General features: G+C 43.3%; 1 protein-coding gene across 3 annotated transcripts in view; it reads left to right on the top strand.

Annotated features, from left to right (window-relative positions):
* The first annotated feature begins 6 nt into the window (after window positions 1-6).
* The window catches only part of Usp46 (ubiquitin specific peptidase 46), a 67,053-nt gene continuing 44,912 nt past the window's right edge, over window positions 7-22,147 (top strand). For 2 of the 3 annotated variants that reach the window (XM_013009171.1, XM_013009173.1), the window contains exon 1: window positions 7-94. In XM_013009171.1, coding sequence (XP_012864625.1) covers window positions 59-94 — 36 coding nt within the window. In that variant the 5' untranslated portion in view covers window positions 7-58. Of the gene's footprint in view, window positions 95-3,028; window positions 3,063-22,147 lie in introns of those variants that run through there. The other variant, XM_013009172.1, reaches the window with a different exon arrangement.

The following is a 22,147-nucleotide window of genomic DNA, read 5'->3' as shown; positions in this document are numbered from 1 at the left end:
CAGTCCTCTTTTCCCCTGGTAAAGATGGCGGTGCGGGATCGCTGCCACCTTTAGACTAATGACTGTCCGAAACATCGCCTCCATCTGTAATATGGTGAGTGGCCGCCGCCGCGGGGGTCGCGCCCGCCGCCGGCTGGGCGAAGAAAGGGAAACCGAGCCGCGCTCCCGCCCCACGCGGTGGACGGACGCGGGGAGGGGGGCGCACGGCCACAAGTTCCCGGCCCTCCCCGGGCCAGCCAGGCTGGTTGCAACCCCCCCCCCCGGCTGTCGGGGGAGGGGCCGAGATCCCCCCCCTCCCCGGTCCCTGCGGGGGACCCCCCCAGCCCGGCCGGCAGGTCGATCTCGGGATCCCAGGGCCCGCTGGCTTGCCCCCGCCCTCCGGTTGCGGTGGAAGCGGCTGGAGGGGGTGTGCGGGGAGGAGGGAGGGAGGGAGGGGGGTGGCCTCGCGTGTGGATGTCCCCAGGGCTGGGGGGGGGACTGAGGGGGACAGGGGGCGAGCCAGCAGTTGGGGTGGGGGGGCCCAGTCAAAAACCCTTTGCTGGGCTGCTGACTGCCCCGGCCTCGTCCTGAGTTCAGCTTGTATTTGTATGTAACATTCACTCGGCGATAGTGATCAGTGCATCTGGAGAAATGTGAAAGGTAAGAGAGCTGCTGTGAAAACAGAAAAGCGCAAAAGTGTGGCTGGAGGGGTGAACTTCCACCCGGCGGGGGGGACCGCACGGCGTGTGGGCTGCACCCCTCAGCCTCCCCACTTGTAAAGGAGGCTCTGTGGTAGCCACCTTCGCAGGTCCCGGGAGGCTGGCTGTGGGCGCACCCGAGGGGGCCACAGCCAGGACATCACTGGGCCGCGACCCCGTGGTGACTTTAAGTCGGGTCTCTCCCCCGTTGCTTTCTTCCCGCTCCTTTCCAGTTTCTGCAGGCGCGGCCCCCCGCCTTTGGGTCCCCAGGGTGCTCCCCGTTGGTACCCTCTCTTGTCAGTGCCTTGAGGAGCTCAGTTTGGGGTCAGGCGTGGTGCCCTGTCCAGGACATGAGGATGGAGGCTTTGCCTCCACGCTCCAGAACACCCTCGTGTTTGCTGAGGTGGAAGGCATGCTCTTTCCTTGCTAGTGTGGGGAAACCCCTCAAAAGCTGATAAACCCCTGAAATGAAATGAAGAAGCCTTGGGGGTAAGGTGATCCTGGTGCCCTTCTCCCCCCAAACAGCTTTTTCAGTCTTCTCTTTCACATTCTCTGGCAAGATCAACACATGGCTAAGGAGCCATGTGTTACCTCAGGGGTGCGTGGGGACCTAGAGGTTGCTGGGTGGACACGGTTGGGCAAGGCCACGGCCAGCAGAGTGATCGTTTGAGGCTTCTCAGAGTGAAAACTGCGCAGCATTTGTGGTTAAAATTGGCATCTCCTGGAACCTTTCCATTTCCTCCTTTTCCCCCTTCTCCTTTCTCCTGGAGAAAGGTTTTCTGCTGCTTCTTGTCAAGTGGCATTAATGTTGTCTGGCACAGTGAGAAGGCCATGCTTTCCTCGCGTCTATCTGCTGCCACCAGCTCCCAAGGGGTGCTGGGAATGCTAGCTTCATGCTTCCTAGGGTGGTCTCAGGCCTACAGGGTCCTGAGGCTGTGTCCCTGCTGCTGCTGCTGGTGTTTCTGTCTGTGTGTCTGGTGACATCTCTTCCTATTGAACCAGGCTAGCCATTGAGAGCTAACATGTCCCAAGAAGACAGCCCTAGACTCTCTTGCCCTCAGTGCAGCTAGCACTTCTTGGCATACCTGGGAAGAATGTCATAAACCTACTTTTCAGAAAAGTCCACCAGGGGAGACAAGCTGTTGGGCGGACATGAGAGGAGCAGGCTAGTATGGTGTCCGCTTCCTGTGACAACCCCAAAAGGTACGAATGAGTTAAAGATGGTCACCCCTGTAAAGCGGGGTTCATAATTCTTAAGTATAGTTTTATTTCCCTATTTGGACACAGTGGCTTGAGCAACTACTTGAAAGCCAGACTCTACATTTAAGTCCTGCTTCTTTTTGTTGGTTTGTTCTCAAGATCTCTCAGTCTAGGTCTAGGCTGGCCTAGAATTGGACATCTTTCTGTCTCAGCCTGCCCTGGATTATAAGTGTATACCACCATGACCAGCTTTCAGGTCCTGCTTCTTAAATGTATTAGCCTTGTATCCTTGAAGAAGCTGCTGTCTGTCTTGCCTTCTTTATCTATAAAAAGGGGATGATAACGTTTGCTATCTTGCCAGACAGTTGTATTAAGTGACTTCATGGGGTTCTAGGCTTAGTGCAACACAGAAAATGCACAGCAACTGCTGACCGTTTTTGTCAGTATCTTCTCTTCAAATGATGCCACCTTCTAGTTTTTAAAGGAGGATGGAGTTGATGCCTTCTCCAACCTGATAGATAAACAACCCACATGTTTGACTTAGGCAAACCAGGCTGTGTGGCAGTATACAATGACTGGGATGGGAATCCTGAACCCCGCCCCTTATAAAAGGCTGTGCAGGTCACCTCTGCCTCTCCCAGACTCATTTCCCAGAGGAGAAGGCTGGTGATGAGGAGCCTACAGAATTCACCTAGGCAGATATACATGTTCCCTGCATCTCTCTGTTAGAGTCTTCATTGGATCATGAATTGTTTCCAGGTATGTTTTTTTTTTTTTTTTGCAGGGGAGGAGGCTGGGCTTTTCTCCAGGGTTCTTGACTTTTGCCAATTCCATTTGCTCCTTGCTGGTTTGAATAGGTGTAATGAAAACAAGTTAAGTGGGGATTGTTTTGTCTTGGGATGATGCTGAGGATGGAACTCAGGGTCTTGAAAGATACTGTCCTGCTGCCCTACCACAGACCCAGCACTGAAAAGCAGTCTCTCCTCCAGCAAAGCAGAATAAAACTTGTAGCAAATCTTTCCTGTGATTGACGGCTAAATACCATGTCTCTTCTCCTTATTTCTTATGCCATTTTTAGCTATAGGGGACATGGAACATGTTTTCATCCCTCATCTTGCCTCTCACACCACTGAAGTTTTATTGTCCTTTGGAAGTTTAATGCTGGCTCTCATTTACTTGTACTGGGTGAGTTCTTTGCTGTAGTAATTCTTGATTAACTTGCTTAGGGCAAGTGAGCTTGGCCACATGGCAATGTCTGGACGGTTCAAAGATAGTAAAGCTTGTTTGGCTGGTGTGTTGTAATTTTGAAAATGCTCTAGCTGCTACCAAGCATGAGGGAATGTCCCCTGTTGATAATCCTCTGATTTGTGTCCAGACCAATGGATTTAATGTCCAATGTGTGAATTATTAAGGCACAGACAAAAAAGGTATTTTTTGGTCTGTTTGTTTTATAATTTTCTGCTTTGGATTGAGGACTTCTTTTCTAAACAGGAAGCTTGGAAGCGTTTAAGAGATACCAAATGTGATTTGTTCCCAAAGCAAACAAAATCATTTTATGTTCATTTCATTCATTAATAGAGCTATAAGATGTATTTTGAGCTGGGTGCCAGTGGTTTTACTCCTGTAATACCAACTACTTGGGAGGCTAAAGGTTCTAGGCTAGCTGGGTGCTGGTGGTTCACGCCTTAACTAGCTACTCAGGAGGCTGCAATCTGAGGATAGAAGTTCAAAGCCAGCCTGGGCATAAAACTGTGATCTCCAATTAACTGCTAGAAAACCAGAAGTGGTGCTGTGGCTCAAAGTGGTAGAATGCTAACCTTGAGCAAAAAAGCTCAGGGACAGTGCCCAGGCCCTGAGTTCAAGCCCTAAGACTGCCAAAAAAAAAAAAAAAAAAAAGGTTCCTAGCTAGCCCAGGCAGAGAAGTCTGTAAGACTTGATCTCAATAGAAAAAGCTGGATGAATAGTGGCATGTCATCCCAGGTATGACTAGAAGCCTAATATAGGTGGATGGAGGTCCACGCCTGGGCCAAAAGCAAGATCCTTTGGGATGGTTCAGCAGAATGCCTGCCTGCCTAGCAAATATGAGGCTCTAGTTCCACTGCCACTACTGCCAAAAGAAGGAAAAGATATATGCTGGAGGAAATGCTATGTATCAAAGACATGACAAGTTACAAGTTTTGGTGGCTGGGGAGCTTAATGGTAGTGCTTGCCTATCTTCTGTGAGACCTGGGACTTAATACTTAGCACTACAAAGAACAAAAACAACAACAACAACAACAATAAATGGCAAGTTTTACACATATAAATAGCTGTTGAGGTGATGCTAGGCTTCATGTAGGTACATACTGCACACAAGGGCTTCCTATGAATGAGGGCACTCCCTGCTCGGCCAGTCCTCATCTTGTAGACACAAATTGTAAAGATGAAGCCATTGCAATACTGATTCAGGTGAAGCAAGTCTCAGTTGCAGCGCTGGGGGGAGATTCAGGAGTGCAACAGGGCTTTCTTTCATATTGAGACACGTTCTATTTGTGCCTTTTATTTCAGATGAGGACCAGATGATAGTCCATGTGAGTTAGAATTGGAATCTGTACCACTGGGATTCTTTTTAGTTAAACATGAATCTCATGGTGGCTTTGGGAAAGTTATATTCCTGGGGATTTGAGTTTTTCTCATCTTGTAAGGTGTGTCTGTGTGTGTGTTTTACTCTTTTTTTTTTTTGGTCCGGTCGTGGGGCCTGAACTCTGGGCCTGGGTGCTATTCCTCAGCTCTTCAACTCAAGGCTAGTGCTATACCACTTGAGCCACCGCACCACTTCCGGCTTTTTTCTTTTTGCTTACATGGTGCTGAGGAATCGAACCCAGGGCCTCAGGCATGCAAGGCAAGTGCTCTACCACTGAGCCACCTTCCCAGCCCCATAGACATGTTGCTTTTTTTTTTTTTGGGGGTCCGGTCGTGGGGCCTGAACTCTGGGCCTGGGCGCTGTCCCTCAGCTCTTCAGCTCAAGGCTAGCGCTCTACCACTTGAGCCACAGCGCCATTTCCGGCTTTTTTTTCTTCTGCTTATGTGGTGCTGAGGAATCGAACCCAGGGCCTCAAGCATGCAAGACAAGCTCTCTACCACTGAGCCACCTTCCCAGCCCTGTGTTTTACTCTTGTAATACTAGTTACTTGAGAGGCTGAGATAGGGAGTTATGTGTTAATGACTAGTATATCTGAGATAAAGTCTTTATAATGTCTCATACCTGTAGCTTCTCAGGAAGCTGAGATCTGAGGATCATAGTTCAAAGCTAGCGCAGGCAGACAAATCTATGAGACTCTTATCTCCAATAAACCATCAAAAAGTCAGAAGTGGAGGTGGAGCTTAAGTGGTAGAGTGGTGGCCTTGGATGGAAAAACACAAGCAAGAATATGAGGCCTTGTGTTCAAGCTCCAGTACTGAAACCCCCCTCCCCTGCCCCACACAAAGTCTTTATAAAATACTACATCTCTTAATTGGTTAGAAACCTCCTAACTCCCTAACTCCTTGTTTAAAGCAGTGTAGAATTCATCACATGTTAGCATTTTAGTATCATGAAACAATTCCAGGATAATATTCCAGCTTAACTGCTGGGTTGGAATTCTCTTCAAGAAATGAAGTTATATTCAAATAGAGGGGAGAGTAAAATTTGGCAACAAAAGTGAAGTTTTTTTTTTAAGTATAAACATAGTTTTATCTTAGTGAATCAACTGTTTACCCAGGGCAGGTAATTTGGTACTTTGAGAATGATTGGGATTATTTTTTGTGTGTGCTGGTACTGGGGTTTGTATTTAGAGCCTATGCACTGTATATTTGCTTTTTTGCTCAAGGCTGGTGCTCTACTATTTGAGCCACAGTGCCACTTCTGGCTTTTTGATTAGAGTCTCATGGACTTTCCTGCCTGGGCTGGCTTCAAATAGCCATCCTCAGATCTTAATCTCTTGAATAGCTAGAATTATAGGTGTGAGCCACCAGAACCTGGCTGGAATTTTTTTTTTTAGGGGGGGTCCGGTCGTGGGGCCTGAACTCTGGGCCTGGGAGCTGTCCCTCAGCTCTTCAGCTCAGGGCTAGCACTCTACCACTTGAGCCACAGCGCCACTTCCGGTTTTTTCTTTTTGCTTATGTGGTGCTAAGGAATCGAACCCAGGGCCTCAGGCAAGCAAGGCAAGCGCTCTACCACTGAGACACCTTCCCAGCCCCTGGAATTTTTTTTAATTAAAAAAAAAGTCCATTTCATGATGTGAGAAAGCTTGCCTTTTGTTTTATACTTTCTGTCATTCTTAAAAGATAACATAACTGGAAGTTTAGTCTTTCAGCTAAGAATGGTTACAATTATGTGAGAGGATTTACTCTGATAGTGGTTGGGTTTTAAAAAATGCAGCTTGAATGAGATAGATTAATGTTTAAAAGGGGGAAAAATTCTGTTCTGGCTCCACAGTTCTAATATTCTGGAGTTTATGTTAGGTCAAGACCTGACAATTAAATCTGCAGATTTTTCTGTGTTTCTCTTGGAATCTTAAGGGAAGACAAAGTTGAATGCCAATATTTAGCTAGAGTGAAAGATCATGATACCTTTATGGGTATCAATTTTGTAGTCCAGTTCACCCATATAACAAACCTATATACTTTTTTCACTAGTAGAGAATTTTGTATGTTTAGGTTGTAATTGATAGCAAACTTGGAATTTGATTATCTTCACAATTAAGAGAGTTTTTCCTTGCTCTGATTTCCTGTGTTCCCTTCCCAACCTTTCCTTCTCCTGGCTCACCTCGTCTTTCTAGCAGTTGTCAGTAATTGAGGTTTTATGATGTATTAAACTCAGAAATATCAAAAAGTTATCTTTTGGTGATTTGACCTCTAGCCTCCACATAAAGCCAGCTCAAAGCAACTTAGAGTTGTAAGAATAGAGTTGTAACTGGGTGCCAGTGACTACACCTGTAATCCTAGCTACTCAGGAGGCTGAGATCTGAGGATTGAAGTTCAAAGCCAGCCCAGGCAGAAAAGTCTGTGAGACTTTTTTTTTTTGGGTCCAGTCATGGGGCCTGAACTCGGCCTGGGCGCTGTCCCTCAGCTCTTCAGTTCAAGGCTAGCGCTCTACCACTTGAGCCATAGTGCCACTTCTGGCTTTTTTTCTTTTTGCTTATGTGGTGCTGAGGAATTGAACCCAGGACCTCAGGCATGCAAGGCAAGCGCTCTACCACTGAGCCACCTTCCAGACCCGAGACTCTTTTTTTTTTAAATCTAAATTAATTGTAAAGATGCTGTCCAGAGGGGTTATAGTTACATGAGTAAGGTAATTCATACATTTCTTGTCAAGCATTGTTACCCCCTCCTTTGTTGTGCTCCCACTATCCCTCCCCCCCCCACTCCTTCCTGCCCCCCTTCCCTGCCCCGAAGTTGCAAAGTTCATTTCCACTATAGTGTCTAGTGGGTATCATTGTTGCAATGGGTCTCTTATCTCCAATAAACCACTAGAAACCCAGAAGTGGTGCTGTGGCTCAAGTGGTAGAGCACTAGACTTGAGCTGAAGAGCTGAGGAACAATGCCCAGGCCCTGAGTTCAAGCCCCATTACTGACAAAAAAGAAAAAAAAGAATAGAATTGTGAGATGTCTTTTGATATAATTAGCTTTTCTAGTCTGAATAAATTAATACATCTAGTTTTAGTGAATCTTCCATTTTGGTGAAGCCAAATGCTAGTCTAAGATTTGGTCTTTTGAGAGAAAAGGCCACTCAGAAGTGATCAAGGAAAACCTTCCTTTAGACAAACTCTGTATCTGTCTAACACTGGCACAAAGGACTTGGGGACTCTTTCTGTCCTGAGATTATGAGCTAGAGCTTGGGAACCATTGTAAATTCCAATATGGAATTTTATCACAGTTCTAAGCATCATTATTTGTGATGGGTTGGTTTAAGATCTAAGGGTGAGATGATGGGTAGGGGAGTGGGGTGGAGTGGGGGATGGGGTGGGGAGGGCTATTTGTTCCCAATTCTTTGCTGATTAGGAGTTTTGAGGCCACTTTGAGAACCACAAATGGGTTAAAGTATCTCAGATGTGGGATTCTTTTGCTGGGTGGGAATGAATTTTAGGCATCTAGAAAAGTAGGTATAAGGCTGGGAATGTGGCTTAGTGGTAGAGTGCTTGCTTAGCATGCATGAAGCCTGGGTTCCATTTCTTAGTACCACATAAACAGAAAAAGCCGGAAATGGTGCTGTGGCTCAAGTGGTAGAGTGCTAGCCTTGAGCAAAAACAAGCTCAGGATCAGTGCCCCGGCCCTGAGTTCAAGCCCCAGGACTGGCAAAAAAAAAAGAAAAAAGAAAAGAAAAGTAGGTATAGTAGCAGAATGAACACTCAATATCTCCACCCAGTGAAGAAACAAAACATTACAAACATACTTAAACCTCTTGGGAATCCTTCTGTATCTCAGCACCCTCCTTCCCAGACAGAATGGCTACTAGTTTGAATTTGGTATTTTATCACGTTTTTATATGGTTATCATATGTGTGTTCATTCATAAACTCTATAAAATATTATCTCTTTGTGTTTTAAACATGCTGTGTAACACCAAGCTGATCCTCTCAGTTTGCTAATATTGCTTAAGTTATGATTTGGAGAATTATCCATTAAGATAGACATAATTCTAGTTAATTTTAACTACTATGTAATATTCCTTCAAATGCATGTGCGACAATGTACAGCATTTTATTGTTGATGATCCCGTAGGCATACTGTTTTCCCATCTGTGCTGTTTTAGTGTTTTAGTACTACGAACACTTGTGAACTTGCCTTCCTGTAAATGTCTACAGTTTCTCGATGGCATACATCTGGAAGAGAGATTCTAGGTCAAAGGAAATGGGCATCTTCTACCTTCATATGTCTCCAGATGCTCTCCAAAGCAGCTGTACCAATTTGTCATCTAGCCAGCAGCACTGGGTGGGGGAGGAATCCAGTTGTTCCACATGCTTACAGACACTTGATATTGCTAGACATGGCATTTTGCCAATCTGATGGGTGTGAAATTGCATCTTTGTAGTTTATTCATTCATTAAATTTTCTGTTTTTGGTAGTGCTAGTGAATTGAGCCCTGGATCCTTGTGCATGCTTAGCAACTACTCTATCAGTGATGTACATCTCCAGCGAGATCTCCCAGCCCCTTGTGGTTTAAATTTGCCTTTTCCTGTTTACTAGTGAAGCTCCATGGTTGGTGTTGGATTGTTTTGACCTCTGAGGCTGGGCAGCAGTTTTCTAGGGCTTGGGAGTCAGCTGGTCTTGTCTGAAAATAGGGATAGGAACAATGAATAAGAATGTCAGGGAGCCAGGCACTGGTGGCTTATGCCTGTAATCCTAGCTACTCAGGAGGTTGAGATCTGAGGATCACTGTTCAAAGCCAGCCTGGGCAAGAAAGTCCGTGAGACTCTTATATCCAATATACCACTAGAAAATCGGAAGTGGGGCTGTGGCTCAAGTGGTAGAGTGCTAGCTGAAGAGCTCGTTCAAGCCCACAACGAGGAAAAAAAAAAGAATGTCAGGGAGACTAAACAAAGCAGAGAAGGTAGAAAGTAATAAATCTAAAGAATGAAGACAAGATGACCATCTCCTGTCAGGAGCTGGTAGGTGGCTCAGACTTGTAATTCTAGCTGTTCAGGAGGTTGAGATCTGGAGGATTGTGATTCACATCCAGGCCAGGCCCTGAGTTTAAGCCCCAGTATACTCATTCAGTGGTTCTTTAGTGTACCAAAGAATGATGCCCACATATATATTACCTCATTAAAATTCAGACTCTGAGTTGGGTGCTAGTGGTTCATACCTGTAACACTAGCTACATAGGAGATTGAGATCTGAAGGATCGTAGTTCGAATCCAGCATGGGCAGGAAAATCTGTGAGACTCTTATCTCCAATTAATTACTCAAAAAACGCTAGAAGTGAAACTATGGCTCAAGTGGTAGCTTTGAGCAAAAAATGCTGAGGGACAGCACTCAGGTCCTGAGTTCTTTCTCCAGGATTGGCACACACACACAAACAAAACAACAAACAGTAACAACAATGAAAATAGTCTCGAAAATTCTTAGAGATTTTGATTAAGTAGGTCTATGGTGGGGCCCTGGAATATACATTTTTAATAAATAGTCCTTCCTTCTCCCCATTTCTTCTACACTGTATCCTAGAAGACTTGAGGAGCATGCTTTGAGAAATACTGATTTTTCTCAGGTAATAGCCTTGGCCTCTTAAAAAATATTGCTTATAGAAATTAGCTGCCTTGTGGAAGTTTTGAAATCAATGTAAAGTTATTTAGGGTAATGATTTAACGTCAAGAGCTAGAGCTATGGATTGCTGCCTTTCTATAGATGTATTTCTTGATATTAAGTAGCTAGATTTTGACTATTTTTTACTTTTGGAATAGAAATTCTAAGCTCTGGTTATTTATCACAACACTGGTGAAGTCTTAAAAACAAACAAACAAACAACTTAAGGGTTGGGAATGTGGTTTAGTGGTAGAGTGCTTGCCTAGCATGCTTGAAGCCCTGGGTTCAATTCCTCACTACCACATAAACAGAAAAAGCTAGAAGTGGTGTTGTGGCCCAAGTGGTAGAGTGCTAGCCTTGAACAAAAGAAGCTCAGGGACAGTGTCCAGGCTCTGAGTTCAAGCCCAAGGACTGACAAAAAAGAAAAAAAATATCACCAAACCTCAACACCCCACAGAGTATAGAAAAATAAAAGAATGTAGTATGTTATATGTGTAAGTAACTACCTTTCAGACTTAATGGATATTAAAATTTAGTCATATTTGGGTTAATTTTTAAAAATACTTTTTCAGACATAATAACTTTAAAAACACTACTCACTACCCTGTCTCTACTTACCTCTCCAATCTAAAGAAACCATCTTCATAGAGTGTCATCAGTACATGTCTTTATTTATGATTCTGTAAGTGATATGACAGTGTGTGGATAAAAATGTGGCTTTTTACAACTATATTTCTCTGGGATTATGCTGACACAGCAATCTAGGTTATTCTTTCTGATTTCTCTATGGCTGTATTCTTGGACTTAGCCACGGCTTCCTTACTCATTCTCAGATTTAGAGACAATCAATGGTTTCCAAAATACTATATCTGAAAAGAGGGCAGTGGTGAATGCTCTTGGTCCTGCGTTTGCCCATGTGCCTTCATTAGTCTAGAATGTAGATCTAAGATCTGCAAGAGGCTGTGTATTGAGGCTTGGGCCCCCAACTTACAAATGGTGAGGCCTTTGAGTCTGCTAAGAGGTTGTTAGATCATTTGGGGGAATGCTCTCCAAAGGAACTGATGTGTTTTACATAGGATCCCGACAAGCTAGTGCTTATCAAAGAGTTGTAAGAATAGAGCAGAGCCCCTGCTCTCTCTTCCCACCTGAGAACAGGGTCTTACCTTCTCACAAGTGCTCCTGCCATTGAGTTGCCTTCCCACACAAGGTCTTCACCAGGATCTGCACCATACTGTTTGTAGTTTCAGGCTCTAAGCCTGTAAGCTAACTATACCTCTTGTCTGTATAAGTTACTCAGATTTGGGTATTTTCTAGTAATAGAAATAGATTGATAGACTATGTGTTTTTAAAATTCTCTATGTAGTGGTTTTTAATCAATGGGAGACTATTTGATCTGCAGCTTACAAAGGACCTCAGTCTCATAGTTCTTGAAAATATGTAGGTGCAGATAGCCTCGAGTGGATTTTATGCATGTGTGTGTGTGTGTGTGTGTGTGTGTGTGTTAAGGGCCACAGTTGACTCTGATGAGCATTCAGTGTCAAGAAACTACCGTGTTTGAGTGGTAACAACTTCGGGGCGGGAGCTATGATTATTATATTGCTGCTTTCCCAGCTGTCAGCATGGGATAACATATATGTCACAGATAAAATAAATAATTACTGATAATTGAGTGAAGAGATATAGCTTGTGTGTGTGTGTGTGTGTGCGTGCGTGTGCGCACTTGCGTGCCAGTCCTGGGGCTTCAACTCAGAGCCTGGTGCTATCCCTGAGCTTTTTTGCTCAGGGCTAGCGTTCTACCACCAGAGCCACAGTTCCTTTTTTGGCTTTTTGGTGGTTAATTGTAGGGAAGAATCTTATGGGTCTTCCTGTCCTGGCTGTTTTTGAACCAGATTCCTCAGCCTCTGTTGTAAGGTGAATTATCCCAGAAGTCACATCTTGGAAGATGGAATATTGGAGTCTTTTTTATACAGTTAGCAGGCTGCGGGCAGCTAGTTGTTACAGCCCCCAAATACATATAACACAGCTAGGAAACAGGCTAGCGAGAAAGAAAGAACAAAAACAATACCAACAAATCATTTCAGCTCCAATGGAGGATTGAATTGGGACACCATGATGACCAGAGATGAGCCAAGAGACGGGATACAGGACTTGACCACAGAGACACACGTGTCACAGTGTGATGATTCCTGTGCTGGTCTGGTCCTAATAGGGTCAGTACAGTGCCTGCCCCCGCCTCCAGGGATCTGGCCATTCCCATCACCTAGGAGTCTGGGGAGGGGGGTAATTTCCTTCCCCCAGCATGAAGACAGAATGCCAGACCATACAATCCACCATGTGCCAATCTGGGGCTGGCCAGATCTGACCTCCTTACTTCACTATCAGATCCTGATGACAGATGTAACTTTTTTGGTGTATATGCTGGTACTAGAACTTGAACTCAGTGCCTTGCACTCTCACTTGGCTTTTTTATTCAAGGCTGGTGCTTGAGCCCCATAGCTCAGGTCTTAAAAGTTTTTAAATAAAGTTTTGAATAGGTAATTGGTAGGCACAGGTCACAAATTCCAAAATTTGCAAAAGGGTATATGTTTGAAAAAAGTCCCATCATTGAGTTCCTTCCTTGACATTTATCAGTATTTACAATTTCTTATGCTTCTATTTAGATGTTTCTTATGTTCATACAAGCAAATGTGTTTATCTTTTCCCATTGGCTTTTAAAAATAGCACATATGATATATATATATATATATACATATGGCATATATACAATAGCACATATGATATACATATAAGTATATTACGATATATACAGATCTGTCCTGAACTGCCTCTTGCTTTTTGTATCTTGATGGTGAGTGTGTAAAGAGCATCCTCACTCCAGCTTTTTATTTTTATTTTATCTTTGTGCCAGTACTGGGGCTTGAACTCAGGGCCACCTGGGCATTATCTCTGAGATTTCTCACCCAAGCTGTGCTCTACTACTTGAGCCACAGCTTCACTTCTGTTTATTTATTTTGTTTTGTAACTGAGATTTCCTGCCTGGCTTGGCAGGGTTACAGGCCTAAGCCATTGGTGCCCCACAGTCGTTCTGGTTTTTGATGCCGGATGTGCGGTTGCTTCACTGTATTGAATTCACTTAGCATGGTTCCTGCTGACTACCAGAATGTGAGGTAGTTTTCCAGATTTTTGTTTTTTACAAATAGGGCTGCAGGGGAACAGCTCTGCTGGGCTGTCCTGTTGTACTTGTGAGAGTCTGTCAAGTGACTTCTGAGAAATGGGTTTGTGTTTATAACTTGGAGCGATTTTGCCAAAGTGCTCATCATCAGTGTTATGTGCGACCCGTGTTGCCTATAACCTTGCCAAAGCAGTATGCCATCCACAAACTTCTTGATCTTTGCCAGGGGGATAAACTGGAGTGTGTGTGTGTGTGTGTGTGTGTGTGTGTGTGTGTGTGTGTGAGATGGTACTAGGACTTGAACTCAGGGCCTGGGCTTTATCACCCAAGGATGGCACTCTATCCACAGACCTGCTTTCTGAGGTTTTGGTGGTTAATTGGATATGAGTCTTACAGACTTCTTCCTGGGATGGCTGGATCCTCAGTTCTTAGCCTCCTGAGCAGCTAGGATTATAGGCATGAGCCACCAGCACCCAGCTAGAATGGTGTCTCCGTGTATTTTCATGTTAGATGTGAGCTTGAATAGCCATTCCCATGTTTAGGAGAATATACTCAATCTCATTTAATGTGTTGTTTTTGGCAATTATTTTCTAAGTATGCAAGGAAAGACTCACTTTATTTTTATTTTCAATCTGCCTCAGGCCAATATTTTTGTAAAGTACAATAAAAAAGAATCATTAGCAAAATGGAGAGATAAATAAAACATACACCTCAATTTTTCCCCATTTGTGGGGCTTGAATTCAGGGCCTGGGTGCTGTCCTTGGGCTCTTTTGCTCAAGGCTAGAGCTCCACCACTTTGAGCCACAACTCCACTTCCAGTTTTCTGGTGGTGAATTGGAAATAAGAGTCTCTCGGACTTTCCTTCCCTGATTGGCTTTGAACCTGAATCCTCAGAGCTCAGCCTCCTGAGGAGCTAGGATTACAGGTATGAGCTACTGGTGCCTGGCTGTTACTGTTACTTTTAACATAAGATCTTGCTCCTCTTTGGGTATGTCATGAGTGGCAATTGCATATTTTATGCTTCTCAGTTATTAGATAACAGGTATATGCCACCGTGCCCATCTTTCCTCTATTGAGATGCATGCAGTCTCATGGGCTCTTCTGCCCAGGCTGTCTTTGAATTGCAATCTTCTTAGCGTGTCATGCTTTTCCCTGATGAAGATCCTGAGCTTGGATGTGGTATGGCAGGTTGGGGGGAGGGGGGGCTGCCATCTCACTGTAATGAATTGTAGAATTGACCTCTAACCTGGGGCTGTGTCTAGCTCCTATTCCCACTTCTGAGACAGCTGTTCTGGAAAGTGATGTGAGGAGCCCCATTAAAGTAGGAGTGTGAGGAACATCCTCATCCCAGAGACACCCTGGGGCCTTTGTAGTGAGTTTAGTGACTACCGGTGACTATTTCTTCCTTCTTCTTGTTCTGCTAGAAAATAGCCTTGGGCCCAGTCTTGAGTTGGTGGGTACCTCTGTGTGAGGACTTCTTTGTGTTGTCTCTCAGTGTGTGGGTCATAGTTTTGCCAGCCAGAGGTGGAGCAAATCTTCACTGTTCCTTCCTATAATGATTTTGTACCAGTATGCAGTCAAGTATCCCAGGTATCTACTTCAGTAGTTGTGTTTTGGCTTCTGTATAAAATTAAGTTGATTTTTTATTTACTTATTTTTCCTGAGTAATCCTCCCCTGCCCCATCCAGTATCATGGAATATCAGGAAAGGAAACACATGACGTCATGGTGCACGATGACATTCTGTTTGCCTTCTTCTGTGTGGTGGAGTCCTGTTAAAGTCTGAAGAGGATGGATACTTAACCAGGGTTTAGGTTTGTAATGACCGCTGACCTCTGCCTTCTGTTTGCTTGACCATAGCAAGTTATTTAACTTCCATTGGTTCCCGTTCTCTCACCTGTGGAGTGGATATATTATCACTGTCACTGATGAATTGGGCAGAGTGTGAGGTAATTGCATGTTGCTCAGTGGGATAGGACTTTGTGGTGAACTGTTTGCCAAGCCAACAGGATGGTCATCCATAGCCACTTGAGATGTGCTTGGTGGTGGGATGACATGTGATAGCCACTGGCCAAAGTTGGCATGTTCATGAATAGTTCTGGCTTTCTGCCCAGTCTGTACCTTTGCAGCAAAGGCATTCTTCAACTTGAATGAAAGACCCTCTCTCCTGACTTGTGGTCAGGAACTAAGATTCTGGGATCAGATGATCTGCCTCTGCCTGAGTAAGCCTGGCTACTTTCCATTTTCCCATGAGATTGAGAGTTATCTGCTCTGGGTTAATGGGTAGGATCAATAAACACATAGATGTGAAGGTCTCTAAATAATAAGTGGCAAAACTGCTCACCCTTCTCCTGGAGCAAATCTACCTCAGAGCCTTTTCCATATCACACACTACTTAGTAGCGGCAAGTCAATCAGGCATTATCATCCCTTATGTAAGGCTTCAGGTCTAGGGAAGAGCTGGCCAGTTTTTCTATAAAGGACTGAATATTTTAGGCTTTGTGGGCCATCATGTTTCTTGTCATTATGACACAGCTGTCATTGTGTTGCAAAAGAAGTTGCAGCGAGAAGATAAGTGATCATGGCTGTGATCCAATAAAACTTTATTTATAGAAGTTGTTGATGGGTCACATTCAGCCTATAGGCTGTCATTTGCAAACCTGTATTCTTAGTTGGAAGACCTGTGTTAAATAATCATAAGCAGTTATGCTATTACAAAATGTGGTAAGTGCTGTGAAGGAACAGACAGACAGGATGCTGTGAAGGGAAGGGTCAGGGAGGAAGTGACATTGGCCACTTGGTGAGGAGGAGGCAGCCAGAGGGAGAGGGAGGATGCCCAGACCAGGGCAGCTCTGAGGAGGGAACATTGGCCCACATATGTCCCAGTCAGGAGTTTCAGCATCACTGTCTGCATTTGTATCTTCTAAAGGCTTGGTGGATATTCTGTAGCTTTCACTGGATCCCCAAAATACATTTCCCTCTATAAAATTCCCGCCAATTCTGTCCTTCACTCCCTGTTCCCACTGACCCCAGCATGGAGAGATGAGCTCTATGGGTATAATGACATTTTATTCTGCATAATTCTAGTACTTTGCCCTTCTATCTGCATCCCATTGTTTTATTTATATATATATATATATATATATATATATATATATATATATATAGTAATTATCCTTGCGGGAATTGAGATGATTTATAAGAATTTAGAAATTAGGGAAGTAAGATTGCTTCTTAATCCATGATTACATGTGAACCAGCTTACTCCTTAGAATTCTTTTTTTGCTCTCTCTCTCTCTCTCTCTCTGTCTTTTTAGACAACATTCTTTTCTTATTTGGCTAAAGACTCCCAGCCTTTGAAACAATTATGAGAATCTTTTCTTTTTATAGAGAAAGTGAAGAAAAAAGGAAATGATGGGCTCAGGATGAGTCAGGAGCCTCCTGCCAGGGTGCTAGGTTGGCCAAGGAAAATGAAGGCCAGTGAGACTAGAATGACTAAGACGTAGCAATTCCTGTGCCCAGTCCCTTTTCGAAGGATTTTCTGCATATTTTACTCCTTTGATTCCTCACAGGAATTCCATGAAGAGGATACCATCTCTCTCTCTCTCTCTCTCTCTCTCTCTTTTTCTCTACCAATCCTGGGGATTGAACTCAGGTCTTGGCTTTTTCCCTCATAGCTGTTGAGCCACACCTCTACTTCCTGCTTTTTCTTGTTTATTAAGATAAGAGTCTCAAAGTTTTGTCTGTCTGAGTTGGCTTTGAACTTTGATCCTAAGATCTCTACCTCCTGAGTAGTTAGGATTGCAGGCATGAGCTACGGGCACTCAGTTTTGTCTGTCTTATTTTATTTTTTTTTGAGTCAGTACTCAGGGCCTGGGTACTGTCTCTTAGCTTTTTCACTTAAGGCTGGTTCTCTATCACTTAAGCCACAGTTCCATATGTGGCTTTTTGGTGGTTAACCAGAAATAAGAGTCTCATAGACTTTCCTGTCTGGGCTAGCTTTGAACTTGTGATCCTTAGATCCTCAGCCATCTAAATAGCTAGGATTCTAGGTATGAGCCACCAGTGCCTGGCTAAACTCTTACTTTTTATTATTTTTATATATATATGTTTTTTCTTTGTTGGTTGTGGGACTTGAATTCTGGGCCTGGATGCTGTCCCTCAGCTCTTCAACTCAAGGCTAACGCTCTACCACTTGAACTATAGCTCTACTTCCAGGTTTCTGGTGGTTTATTGGAGATAAGAGTCTCACAGACTTTCCTGCCCAGGGTGACTTTGAACCATGATCCTCAGATCTCAGCCTCTTTAGTAGCTAGGATTACAGGTGTGAGCCACCGGCATCAGCTTATTTTAACATATGGAAAATAATGGTATCCATCTTAGAGGATTATTGAGGGACTTAAACTGAGGAAATAATACAGAAAAGTGACTGGACATAGTAAATGCTACTTGTGAGTCAGTATCATTATTATTAATTACATTCAATTTTCCCTTAAACATCCTGGAACTGTAGCAGGTGGCTCCTGACTCAACCACAGACCTTGGGCTGAATTGAATCATTTCCTTTTTATTTTACTTTCTTCACAAGGTTATTTTGGAATGAGTCTGGCATCAGAAGTCTAGAATTCTAGACTAAAGGATGAAGAAAACTAGTGCTTTATGTAGGTGTTTTTTCGCTTGTGGTACTAGGGTTTAAACTCAGGGCCTTGTAGGCAGGCACTCTGCTTCTGACCCAGTCCTCATTATTTTTGAGAGATAGGGTCTCGCTTCCTGCCTAGTCATATAACTGGCCTGTGATCTGCTTATTTTAGGCTTCCCACCATAACTGAAATGACACATTCCGTTGATATGGAGTCTTGTGGACTTATTTTCTCCCCTGAGTCTGGCTTAGAATGATGCTCCTTCCTGTCTCTGCCTTTCAGTTAGCTAGGATGACAGGTGTATACCACTGCACCCAGCTTATAGATTGAGAAGGGTGTTTTGTGAACTTTTCTTCCTGGACTAGCCTTGAACTGTGATACTCCTTTTATCAGCCTTCCAATGGCATGAGCCACTGATTCCTAGCTGTTATATACTATTGAATTTTGAAAATTTAATTGGTTAAGCAGCCTTTGGAATCTAGGCCTAAAAATGATGTTTTAGTAGCTGCACATCTATTTTATCTATTTTATTCATGCTTTATAACTAATGGCTTAATTCTCTGTGTATGTGGATTGTAATCATTACATGGTATCTTTGTCCTTTCTAGTGTGCCCTCGGGACTCTGTTCAAATTTGAAAGAGAGGCTGTGCCTTAGGATGCAGAGACATATGGGTGGCTATAGTGAGATTTGGGGCAAGTTGGTCTCCACCTCTGGGGACCTCGTCAGACACTGTCAGTGTCATTGTTTCAGTTATTTCCTCAACCTTGGCAAGATTCTTTTTCTTTTGTTGTTGTTAATCATGGGACTTGAATGCTGGGCCTGGGCGCTGTCTCTCAGCTCTTCAGCTCAAGGCTAGCACTCTACCACTTGAACCACAGTGCTACTTCTGGTTTTCTGGTGGTTAATTGGAGATAAGAGTCTCACAGACTTTTCTGCCGGGCTGGCTTTGAACCATGATCCTCAGATCTCAGCTTCCTGAATAGCTAGGATTACAGGTGAGCCACTGGTACCCATTTCTAGATTCTTTCTCTATATGTTCTTCAAGGAAGAAATTCTAGCTTGTGTCCTTTGTAAGTTCTTTCTTTCTTTTTTTTTTTTGAATTGTCTTGAAAAGAAATTGCTTTCTATATCATTATATGTGATTCATTCTTTTTGAGTCGTTGTTGTTGTTGTGTATTTGATGTGTCACTAATACTCTTGGTAGTCTCAGAATCACTTTCCAAGGTGCTTTGAAAAGCTAACATTATAGCCTGCTTGTTGGAGCTTGTCCCAGCTCAGATTCTATTTTTAATAAAGTTGGCTGCATTGTTTTCAAAGGTTACCACTTTTTTTTAAAACTGAAGGAAATAAGAAGTTTGTTTCAGACCCTATGATTTTCCCCCATGGAGGCATTCTTTGTCAGCATCTGGTCATATAACAATTATTTTCACTGCCTCCTGTTGCCTTTGGAGCCATTGTGCTGCCTGTTCACAAAAGGCTTTTGGCTGTGTAATGCACTTCACAATTTATATAGTGCCTGCCACATTCACAGTTTGTCATTCTCTCTGCTGCCCCTATGGACTGGGGAAGCAGGATCTCAGCAACTTGACCTCTTGGCCAGGAAACCTCCAAAGAAAGGCAAAGTAACCGAAATCAAAGGCAAATAAATACTGGCAAGGAAAACAGGGCAAATGCAACCTGAAGTATGTGCTGAGGAGCCTTTGGTAAGTAGTATGCAGGGAATTAGCTTACTAAATTTTAAAAATTAAATATATTACATTTTCAGTACCAAAAATTATACATACTCATAGTAAAAAAAAAGAGTTCTATATCTCATGGCCCCATTCTCTGATACCCCTGTGCATTGTTAATAATTTCTTAAGTGTTGATCAGGTGTGGTGTGGTATGCCCTTAGTCCCAGCTACTGTAAGAGGCAAGAAACTCACTTGAACCTTAGCGTGCAGAACTAGCCTGGTGAGACCTTATCTCCACTTTGCGTTCCTGCCACCCCAAACAAACACACAAAAACCCAAGCCAAGCAAATTAATAATAATTTTTCTGTTGTTCCATTAAGATGTAGGTGTTGAATACTGCGTCTACGTTGACCACTTTGTGTTCTTCAGATATAGAAGAGTAGTAGATACAAAGTGGGTACAAAGCTGGTCAGGTATAAATTGATTGAATGATGATGATATTTCCAGGAGTGCCCCATCTACAGTGTTACTCTGTACTATGTTCTTATCACCCTATCTTGGATAAATTTTTATACTTGTGCGGCAACTTTGTTTAAACAATGTTTCAATTGTATTTCCATTACATGTGTGTGTGTGTGTGTGTATATATATATATATATATGTATATATATCCATAATTATTTAACCAGCTTAGTTCTTTTTTTGTTTTGTTTTGTTTTTGTTAGTCATGAGGCTTGATCTCAGGGCCTGGGCACAGTCCCTGATCTTTTTGGCTCAAGGCTTTTTTTGTTCTACCACTCTGAGCCACAGTTCCACTTTCAGTTTTCAGGTGATTAATTGGAGATAGGAGTCTCTCAGACTTTCCTTCCCTGGGCTGGCTTTGAACTATGATCCTCAGATCTCAGCCTCCTGAGTAGCTAGGATTAAAGGCATGAACCACCAGTGCTGGGACTAGTTCCAATTTTTTTCTCTTACAAATCTTGCAGACACTGTCTGAACTATTGACACAAGTATTCATTTTCCCTCAGTACTCATTTTCCATCCCTAATGCAAAAGAATATTTTAACATGAGTTCTTAGGTAAATCTTTTTACCAGCCTTCCTTGCAGCTAGGTATAGCCTTGTGACTAGATTAGATTTTAGCCAGAGAGGTTATATGACAAGTAATGTGTGAATCTTCCAGGAGCATGCATGCAAGCTAAGAATGGTCTCTCCTGTTTTTCTACATCCCCTTGGCAGAAGTTAGTTGATGGTAGAACCTAGAGAAGCCATCCTAATTTCAAAGCAAGCAACTGACGCTTGAGGTCAGCCGAGCAATGAGATAAATGAGAGTAATACAGTTTTGTCTGATGAAATTATCACACATACACATATAAATCACAAAAATACAAAAAGATGGATTCTGAGACCGCCAGTACCTTAGACCTGCGACCTCAGACCTACATTATCTTGAATATTTATAGGAAAATGATAAATACATTTTTCCATCTTGCCAAAAACACACATATTATTTGGGTCACTGTTTAAGGCTTCTTATCTCTTCCCACTTCTGTGACTATATATGGTTGAATAAATTGAAGGAGAACTGAAGGGGTGAAGGACATGGTCATTTAAATTATTGTTTGATACTGCCCACTTCATATTTTTAGCCCTCATCATCATTGTCATCATCTTATGAGACATTCCCTTCCTGTCTGTTTCTTTGTCATACACACATTTTTACCCTTAACATAATTAGCCTGTAAATCTGCTAAAAATTTAAAAGAGCCACAAAGATTTTTGTAGCCAAAGGTAAATACCAGCATTTCAAGCAAAGAATTTCTTTCCAACTGTCAATATCAGTGACATTCTGTATCCATGGAAACCAGTTCCTGGAGTGTGTCTATAAGAGGGATGAGAGAGTGCGGAGCTGGTGATGGGTACCACTCATGCCTCATTGAACAGTACACACATCTGTATCAAAAAATTGTCATGCACACCATCCCCACTTGTGTATCCACCCAGCTAGCCACCCAGCCTGCAGGCACTGTGAGCTTACTATGTGCTTCCCACTGAGAATGCGCCGTGGCATAGGTCAGAGAAGCCCTTTGCTCTCATTTAGTGCAAACATGTCTTAATGCTTGTATAAATAGGAGTTGGAATATGTAAGAGTGTACACAGGATGCTGTGAGTGGGAGTAGAGGTTGAGGAGGGAGGAGATATTCTAATTTCCCATTGCTGCTGTAAAAAATGACCGTAAACTTAGTAGATTAAAAACATAACTTTATGGAAGTGGAGTTGTAGCTCAAGCACTAGCCTTGAGCTGAAGAGCTGAGGGACAGCACTCAGGTCCAGAGTTCAAGCCCTACGACTGACAAAAAAAAAAGACTAGTTAAAAACATAACTTTATTATCATTTAGTTCTGGAGTTGTTAAAGGTGTGACTTGTGTTGCACACCTTCCCAACACTTTAGGGAAAGTCTCCTCCCTCAGCTTTAGGGGGTTCTGCAAGCTGCTTGTATTCCGTGGCTCATGGGCTCTTCTTC

This window comes from Dipodomys ordii, unplaced genomic scaffold (genome assembly GCF_000151885.1).
Source record: "Dipodomys ordii isolate 6190 unplaced genomic scaffold, Dord_2.0 Scaffold8, whole genome shotgun sequence".
Lineage (NCBI taxonomy): Eukaryota > Metazoa > Chordata > Mammalia > Rodentia > Heteromyidae > Dipodomys > Dipodomys ordii.
This window is presented reverse-complemented; position numbering and strand designations above follow the sequence as displayed.